Source organism: Fukomys damarensis, unplaced genomic scaffold, assembly GCF_012274545.1.
Source record: "Fukomys damarensis isolate Sample0158 unplaced genomic scaffold, DMR_v1.0_HiC HiC_scaffold_23, whole genome shotgun sequence".
In the NCBI taxonomy this organism is placed as follows: domain Eukaryota; kingdom Metazoa; phylum Chordata; class Mammalia; order Rodentia; family Bathyergidae; genus Fukomys; species Fukomys damarensis.
The window spans coordinates 64371410-64380728 of NW_022900935.1; the positions used below are offsets into that span (position 1 = coordinate 64371410).

The 9319-nt window shown below is 54.7% G+C and overlaps 2 protein-coding genes across 2 annotated transcripts in view; both read right to left on the bottom strand.

Annotated features, from left to right (window-relative positions):
• Ppp1r27 (protein phosphatase 1 regulatory subunit 27) overlaps positions 1-416 on the bottom strand; it is a 4577-nt gene extending 4161 nt beyond the window's left edge. The window contains exon 1 of the mRNA XM_033767895.1: positions 383-416. The gene's annotated coding sequence lies outside the window, so the exon portion shown is untranslated. The remainder of the gene's footprint in view (positions 1-382) is intronic.
• Positions 417-2113: 1697 nt separating this feature from the next.
• Positions 2114-9319, bottom strand: part of P4hb (prolyl 4-hydroxylase subunit beta) — a 13574-nt gene continuing 6368 nt past the window's right edge. Inside the window, exons 5-11 of the mRNA XM_010618638.1 lie at positions 5977-6081; positions 5741-5866; positions 5367-5567; positions 4868-4988; positions 4575-4756; positions 4345-4431; positions 2114-3007 (exon numbers count right to left, since the gene is read on the bottom strand). Of these exons, the coding sequence (XP_010616940.1) occupies positions 2930-3007; positions 4345-4431; positions 4575-4756; positions 4868-4988; positions 5367-5567; positions 5741-5866; positions 5977-6081 (900 nt within the window). The 3' untranslated portion in view covers positions 2114-2929. The remainder of the gene's footprint in view (positions 3008-4344; positions 4432-4574; positions 4757-4867; positions 4989-5366; positions 5568-5740; positions 5867-5976; positions 6082-9319) is intronic.

Genomic DNA, 9319 nt, shown 5'->3' on the forward strand with positions numbered 1-9319 from the left:
AGTACTGGGGATCAAACTCTGGACCTTGTGCTTGCAAGGCAGGTGGTGCAACCACTGAATTAAATCACCAGCCTACTTTGGATCAATTTTTGAAGTGACCTGGTCTTTGTGGTGTGTGTGTGTGTGTGTGTGTGTGCGCGCGTGCTACTGGGGAATGAACGCAAGATCTTCACACTGAACTACAGCCTTAGCCCTGTTTTAATTTTTAACTTTGAGATGGGTTCTCTCTTAAGTTGCTAACCTGCCCAGGCTGAGCTTGAACTTGCATTCCGCCTGCCTCAACCCCTCCCAGAGAGCTAGGCTTCCAGACATGTTTTGTCTGCATGATTTCAAGTTGCTACTTTTTCGAGGATGAATCAAAACATTTATTTAAAAGGTTTACCTTCTGGGCCAGGGATTTAGCTCAGTGGTGCCGCCTCCTGCCTCGATAGCGCAAGGTCCCAAGTTTGATCCCCACTACCAAAAAAAAAAGAAGGGGTTACCTTCTGACCATTTAAAAGCCTAATGAAAGCACACAGCCTAGGGCTGTGAAGAGTCAGGCCAGCTATGGAAGTCCAGGTAGGCTCTGAAGCCAGGTGACCCCGAGGGTGGTGCTGAGGCCCGAATCTGGTGTTTTGGGATCCAACCTAGTGGCTTCCTGCTACCTATAGAGAGATTGCGAAGTCTCGGCTACTAAGCCATCACTACCTCCTCCAGAGCCTTTGTAGTGGCCCTGCTAATCCACTGAGCTGGCCAGAGGTTTTGGCCACCTCCCCTCGCTTCCGGTCACAACCATGCCTGGGAATGCATTCATCAGTTGCCTCTGCAAAAGGGGAAAGGTGTCAGTGACTCTTGTCCCACCCCGAAGCTTGGTCCCCACACAGCTGGTCAGCAGGGTCGCTGCCACCTCCAGCCCAGCACCTCTCGACTGTGAGGAGTTTGCTTCCTTTCCTGCTCCCTCCAGGCCCCGTGTCTTCTCTTACTTCCCAGGGACAAAGCTGACGCCCTCACACCTGACTTCTAAGCACTCCTGCTCTACTGTTGGTGGGATGGCATCTCACACACACACTGAGGCCCCTGGAGCCGAACGAGCTGGAAGCCATCCCCAGCCCGGGCCGCACAGTGAGTGAAGGCAGGTACCCGTGGATGCTGGGTGCCCGGGCCAGCTGGGCACAGTTGGGGCTGCCCAAAGAGATGACAACAGGCCCATCGCCTACTGGCCAGGGCTGCAGGGCCTGGATCAGACAGGAGCTCTGGTTGAGGCTTATTGGGCACAATCCCCTTCCTCCCTGGGCAGAGATCTCATAGAGAGCTACACACCCGGCGAGCCCTGCGTGCCAGCCAGGTCTGGCAGGGGCAGCACTGATGCCCCCCAGCACCACAGGCAGGAGGCAGGAACCCTGGGCCTTGCCTCAGCCCTCTTGGCCCACACCACGAGGAGTGGAGCAATGCCAGGATTAGAAACCCTGTAGCACAGTAGGCAAAGCTTCAGGTTGGGGAGACCGACTCCAGTCATACCTTTGTCAGCTATGAGCAAGCTGAGGCGCTTCAAGTCAGATTCTAAAACCAGAACACAGGGCTGGGGTGAAGCTGAGGTGCAGTACTCGGCTAGCATGCATGAGACCTTGGGTTCCATCGCCAGTACCACAGAACAAACAAAAAATCAGTAAATATCCCACTTTAACACCAGACTCTTCTTGTAGTGCTGGGATTGAACCCAGGGGCTGGACATTCTACTCTGCCAGCCTAAGGTTCTTCCTTTTTTTTGGTTGAGACAGGGTCTCCCTCTGTAATTTAGGCTGGTCTAAATTTTGCAGCAATCCTCCTGCCTCAGCCTCCCAAGTGCTGGGATTACAGGCATGCGCCACCATGCCCGGCAAGGTTAAGTTTGGTAACATGCACAAACACTTGCTCATTTAACTCCTTAAAACTGGATTCACCCAGTCTCTGTACTGCAGTGGGGGCAGAAGGCAGCTGCATGCAAGCCCATGCCCCAGGCCCTGTCAGGTGGCTGCTTCTGCATGTGTAATACACTTCCTGAGTCACCTGACAGAGGAAACCCCACCAAAGCTACTGCACTTTTCTGCGTCAGAATTTCCGCCCAGCTCTGAAGAAAGTGTAAGCAGAGACAAAGGGTAGTAAAATTTCAGCTTTATTTGGCCAATGTGTTCAATTTCAAGGTTGTGCTGGAAATGCCTGAAGAATAGTCAAGATCTGATCCAGCCCCCATATCCTGGGCCATCTCCTAGCCTGAGGATCAGGGTCCTGGTCCCCCAGCACAGGCCACTGGCTGGTACTGGAAGAGAATCCAAGGGTCCCACAGCAAGCCCGAGGCAGGCAGGTCAGCAGTCTGGACGAAAGCCAGAGCTGTCCAGGGCCCTTGCCTGGGCCTCCTGGGTAGCTACCACTTGTCCCCTCCTCCAAATGCAGAGGGCTACCCTGACCTACCCAGAAGTCTCCGTTTAATTAAAAAATGCAAGAGCCATGCTCATCCCGGCCACACTAGCACAGTGGATGGGAGAGTGGCTGTGTCCCCCCTGGGTCCATTCCCCCCAGACAGGAGACAAGAGACTCCAGGGAGGCTTGGCCAAGGCAGAACAAATACCCTGACATCAAAAAATATCTCAAAGTCCCACAGATGCAATTATTTTAAAGTGATAGTACAAATCTCTAACAGGAAAGAGACATTACCAGTGTGAGATCCCAAACATTTTAGCAAGCACTTGGGACAAAACCATGTACAAAAAAGTACATCACAATTTTAAAAAAGTAGCCCAGCAAGATGGACTGGCCTGGAGATAAATCCCTTTCCAAAAATTGAAAAGCAAAAGGAAGAGACGGGTTTGCGTTTCCATGTGAGGACTGCGGAAGGGCTCCCTGCTCTCCAGGGCGCCCCTCTCAGGTGAGGTTGGCTGAGGTGTCGGGCTGGGTGCCCAGGTCTGTTCCCTCATCACAGCTCATCTTTCACGGCTTTCTGATCGTCATCTTCCTCCATGTCTGGCTCTTCGGCTTCTTCCAGGTCCAGGTCCTGGGTGCAGGAAGAAAGGGGCAATTAGGGGACCTCCAATGCTCGTGCTGAGGAGACTCGGGGTGCCCTGAGTGGAGGGAGGCCCCGAGAATCCCAGTGTGGCCTCAGTCCCTCCTGGCAGCCCCTGCTAGGCAGGGATGTCAGACACAGGACCACAGGGTGCAACTCGCTCCCTCCTGCGGCAGGATACACCCGGGTGTCCTCCCTCAGCCCACTGCAGCCCTCATGCCCCCCAACTTCTCCCCACCACCTGGGTGCTTCCTCCACTCCCCGCCTCCAGCGTCACTCCTACCACATTCTCCCGACCTGCCCTCCAGTGTCCTAGGCCAACGGTGGCGAACCTATGGCGTGCATGGCACAGCCGGCTGTTTGTTATTACTGAAAGCCATGAAAGGTTCGCCATCACTGCCCTAGAGTAACCACTGTCACGGCCACGCAGACTTGGGCAGGCCCAAGCATGGTGGCCCAGCCTGGACACAGTGACGGCAAGGAGTCTCAGCAGCAGAGCGGCATGAGCCTCAGCAGCAGGCAGGACGCTGGGCTCCATGTCTGCAGGACATGAGGACTCTGGGAAGTGTCTGAGAGTTCCACAGTGAGGTCTGGCGGTTTTTTTGGTACCAGGGATCAAACTTGGGATCTTGTGTTTGTGAGGCAGGCAGTGGAACCACTAAGCTAAATCCCCGGCAAGGTCTATCTTTTAAAGATGTCTTAAATTATATGGGATGCGGCCGGGGATTTAGCTCAGTGGTGCCGCCGTCTGCCTCACGAGCACAAGGTCCTGAGTTTGACTGCCAGTACCAAAAGAATAAATAGATAAATTTATATGGGAAGATGCACACCTGTAATCCCACTCTGGGAGGCTGAGGCAAGAGAACCACAAATTTGAGCCCAGACCTGGCAATTTATCAAGACCCTGTCTCAAATAAAAGAGCTAGGATGCAGCTCAGTGTAAAGGTCCTGGGTTCCATCCCTAAAAAGATGTCTTCAAAAACCCTTCTCCGATATCCGGGCATGGTAGCACATGCCTGTAATCCCAGTACTTGGGAGGCTGAGGCAGGAAGATTGCTATGAGTCTGAGGCCAGCCTGGACTACATAGTGAGTTCAGGGCCATCCTGAATTACAAAGGGAGACTCTGCCTCAAAAAGCAAAACAAAACACCCCAAAAAACAAACAAAACAACAAAAATGCCTCCCCTGAGCAGCACTGCCGGGGAAGGGAAAGGGCTGGAGCATCTTGTGCACTTTCCTTGGGCCTCACAGGGCCCTGATGAACCTTGCCTGGGCCCAAAGTCCAAGGTGGTGCCTTGCACCAGGACCCAGGCTGGGCCCACACTCACATCATCATCCCCTGCTCCCTCCTGGCCGCCGCTCTCCAAGAACTTCTTAAAGCCTTCTAGCGTCCGCTCCCCGTTGTAGTCAATGACCTGTGGAAAGCAGGCAGTGAGTGCAGGGGACTGGACCTCGGGGCAGCAGCCTCACTCCCTGCAGTGTGTCCTGCCCTGCTCCCCCATCTCTCCCCTCCCCCAGCGGGCCCAGGAGTCTGAGGAGTCCCACAGGGAATGCGCACCGTCCTGTCTGTGCTGGCGGGGAAGAATTTCAGGGTGGGGAAGCTGTGCACTTTCACAGCCTCCACCTCATTGGCTGTCGAGTCCATCTTGGCGATGACGATGTTCTCGTGGTCCTTGTATGTCTCTCCCAGCTTATCCCAGATGGGTGCCAGCTGCTTGCAGTGACCACACCACGGTGCATCTGGGAAGAAAGCAGTGCTGAGGGTTCCTCCTGGACACCTGCACTGAGCGCCTTGCTCTGCCGCTGCCCTACTGCAGCGGCCACCTTGGCAGCTGGGGACACTCTACTCACAGAATTCCACAAAGACGTTCTTTTTCTCATCAAAAGCAACCTCTTCAAAGTTCTTCCCCACTAGTACTTTGACAGGCTGCTTGTCCCAGTCTTCAGGAAGCTCCTGGCTCATCAGGTGGGGCTGCAGGGCAGACAGACACAGGTATGGTGAGGGCCCACCCACACTCCCCAGCCCTATCCCAGCTGAGGTACACGCTGTCCTCGGAAGCTGCCAGAGCTGACGGTGCCAGGAACCTGGCGAGGTCTGCCCAAGGAGAGAGCAGATGGCACCTCGCAGCCTTGAGGCCACAGTGGTGCACAGCTAGGCTAGCAGCAAAGGCCCTCTGAGCTGCCCAAAGGTGAGTGTTGGGAAGAGAGATGTCACACGGACTGGGGTCTTCGTGCTCAGACTTAGACTGAGGAAGCCACAGGAAGCCAGACACTGAAGCCCAGGGATGCAGGGTACTCACCTGCTCTGCAAGATGAGCCACTGTTGGCCCAGCCAGGCCTAGCCACGCACCTTGATCTTGCCCTCCAGGAAGTGCTGGCAAAACTCTGTGATCTTTTGCGCCGTCAGCTCATCCGTCTCGGGTTTGTACTTGGTCATCTCCTCCTCCAGGGTGATGAGCCGCACAGCAGGGCACTCCTCCTTCTTCAGACCAAAGAACTCCAGGATGCGCTGGTTGTCCGCATGGTCGCTGTCGATGAAGATAAACAGGATCTTGGAGAGAAAAGGCACATTGAGCCAGGGCCAGGACAGGCTGCCATACCAAAGCAGGCCTAGGCCGCTGGGGCTGCCCAGCCAGAGCAGAGGTTGGCTTGGCGGACGCCCCAGGGCTGAGGCCCCGAGAAGCAGAAAGAGGGCAGCTCAGGCCCACACAGCGGGGTGCTCACCTTGCCCTTGAAGCCCTCTGCTGCTTTCTTGAAGTTGCTCAATTTGCCGTCATAGTCAGACACGCTCTTGGGCAGGAAGAGCAGGATATGAGTCTTGATTTCACCCCCAAAAATCTTCGGGGCTGTCTACATTATAAACAGAAATTTCTGCATTAAAACCACAAGCTAAGCCTTGACAGAACAGGGCCTCAGTGGCCCAAAGACCGCCAGACATCTGCGCAACAGGAGACCCGTACCTGCTCGGTGAACTCGATGACCAGGGGCAGCTGGTTGTGCTTGATAAAGTCCAGCAAGTTCTCTTTGGTGATCTCCCCCTCAAAGCTGTTCCGGCCTTCATCAAACTGTGGGCAGAAAGGGGGCCGTGAGCCACCCTGTAGGACAGGTGCCCTGCCAGGGCCCTTGTCCTGCCATGGGGGTAACACACTTGTTCCCTAACAGTCCAGACTGGCTTTAGCCGGCATCCTACGGCCACCACCAAGTACAGAAGGGTTCATGTCCACAGCTCAATCCTGCTGGCTCCTGGTCTGCCAGCTACTGCAACTGAGGGGCACACGGGCAGGAGTCACAGGTGTGCCTAGATCCTGCTCCTGCCCACCTTTCCACAGAACCTCGCAGCCAGGGCTGGTGGGGGCACCGTCCAACCCTGCTCTACAGACGCGTGCAGAGTGGAGGCCAGCCAGACCGAGGCATCCATCACAGGCGACAGCAACTCTGGTCACATGCCTGAGAGCCTCCTCGGGCCTTATATATGTCACCTTCCTCATGCCCAAGCTCCTAAACAGCAGCCTGAAACACACAGCTCACACCTGAGGCCCCTGACCCTTTCAGGGCATGCATGAATGCAAGGGGGAAGCTGCTTTGACAATCACCCCCTGCTGAGGTCTACCCTCTGGGCTTGTTTCTGCTATTGCTAAGTCAGACACACCCACACACACAGAGATTTGGAATCACACGTGCAATGGATGGCGTCCTCTGAGGTCACAAGGTGAAGAGCAGCTACCTGGGGATAGCAACAAAAGAGGCCGAACAGGGCTAGTACCCAGGGCCTTAGCTCAGGAGAGACAATACAGCAGTGCCTGACAGAGAAAGGTGGTTCCTGCACCTCAGACTTTTCAGGTGGGGATTCTGGGTAAGTGCTCACTGCTCCCTTGGAACTTCAAAAAAGGGACTAGGAAAGAAATCACAGCCAGGCATGGTGGAGCTCACCTGTAATCCTAGCACTGAGGAGGTTGAGGTAAAAGAATTTTAAATTCAAGGCAAGGCATTTTCTGGAAAAAAAAAGACTGGGGCCGCAACTCGGTAGTATACTGCCCCTGGTGGTGAGGGAGAGGAAGAGGGAAAGAAGGGAGGGCAGGCAGGCAGGCCGTTTACCACCTCCTCACACATACTGTAGGGCACCTCTAGCAACGTGTAACACCTAAGACAGCGTAAATGCTGCACGAGTAGTTGTTACACTCCACAGTTTAGGGAACAGTAACAGGATGCCAGGGTTCTGCCCGTTCAGTGGTTCTACCGCCTGCTTCATAAGGGCAAGGTCCCGAGTTTGATCCCAGAAAAGGAATAACAACGGGAAAAAAATACCTGTACCTATACGCTAAGTATACACACAGCTGTTTGTTCCTGAAATTTTCTTCATTACTGGGACCTTTGTACTGGGAGTTACACCCCCAGTCCTCTATTTTTTTTTTCCTGGTACTGGGAATTGAACTCAGGACTTTGTGCTTGCAGGCAGGTGTGGCGCCACTGAGCTACATCCCTAGCCCCTCAGTCCTTTTTTATTTTGAGACAAAATAAATTGCTCGGGCTGGGCTTGAACTTGCAATTCTCCTGCCTTGGCTTCCCGAGTGTTGGGATCACAGGTGTTGACCACATCCGGCTCCTGACTGCTGGCTGCAGGTTGACTGGCTGATCTGAGGATGTGCAGGGCTGACTACATTCTTGCTTTTTTGGTTGTTTTTGTCCTGGGGGTGGAAGTCAGGTCCTTGAGCTTGAAAGGCAGGCACAGCACCCCTGAGCTCCATCCCCATCCCTAACTACACTCTTCTTACCGGCCACACCCCTTTAGGGTCCCCTAAAGTAGTGAGAGGGCAGCTGTCTCAGGCTGAGGTTACACCCCAGCAGTGGTCATTTCCAGCTCCCACAGCAGGGTACATCCAGGGAGGCCAGTGCCAGCCCAGCCCTCCAACTCAGCCATGGAACTGTGCCACCGAAGCTGGGCTGAGCCCTGGGCTGTGAGCTGCTCCCCATTCAGTCCACTCCCCAGCCAATCCCAGGGGTAGAGGCTTCTAGAACCTCTCCATCTTCCCAAACAGGCAAACGTGGGGCAAATAATGAGGTGGGAAAACAAGGGCAGGAAAGCTTTTGAGAAAATCCTCTGCAAACGCTAGTGGAGGTCTTGCTGCCCAGGCTCCCTGGCTGTGATTCCCAACCAGGTGTTGTGCCTGCCCCTTGCCCTGCAAAGCAAGGCTCTGTCCCCCATTGCACCGCGGCCCCAGGCATCACCCGCACAGCTTCTGCCGAGTGCTAGCCAGGCTCTAACCTCCCTGTGACGTGGCCATGCTATCTACCATGGTAAATCCAGCTCCCATTTAGCGGGGGCATTGGCAGGAGGTATGGCCATTGTAGCTCTGCCCCTGGACAGCAGCCCTAAAGGTCACAGCGATAGGGTCATGAACAGGCCTGACCCTGCAGTAGGCGGCGGAGAGGGCCCTGACCTACACACACTCCTAAGTCCCCAAAGTCAGTGTGAGAATTACAAACAAAGGACTGAGACCCATGGCCCCTCCACGTGACAGTGGCCTTGCTCTACTTCTCACCCTGGCTACCTGCCATCCTCCAGGGAAGAAGGCAGAGAAGCAGCCACACCTGGCCTGCCCAGCCCCACTGGTGAGGCATGTGGTGCTCTCGGGCTCTGGGACAGCTCCCAGGCAGACAGGAAGACCAGCTCACTTGGTGGAAGTGGGCTTAACAGCCTAAAGGAAGGGGAACAAGGCAAAGAGTGATTCAGTGGAGAGGCAGAAGCCTGGCGGAGCAGCAGCTCAACACGGTGCCGTTCTCTCTGACTTCAGACGTGTCCCCACTTAGCCACAGCAGCCTCACCTTTCTCATCACAGATGCCTGAGCTACCCTAAGCCAAGGGAAAATGCCACCCACTAACCAGCACCAGACACAAGGGCAGTGCCCAGCCCAGAGTGGACACCAGAGAATGAGACAGGAAAAGAAGAAACCACACAGAAGCCCTGTGTGGTACTATACGCCTACTGTCCCAGCTACTTGGGAGGCTGAGACAGGAGGATAGTTTAGAGTCCAGAGGAGACAAGCCAAGTACTAATAGACTGCAAAGATGACCTACCACATACTCCAATCTTTGAAGGTAAGAACAAGAAACAATCCTTCTAACCTGCAAGGACCTGCGATGGCCAAAACCAGCCCTCCAGCATTAAGACGGCCACCAAGCACCAGAGATTTAGCTCAGTGGTTCTACCTCCTGCCTCACACGTGCAAGGACCTCAGTTCCATTACCAGGTACCAAAAAGAGGAGAGGGAGGGAGAGAGAGAGAGAGAGAGAGAGAGGAGAGA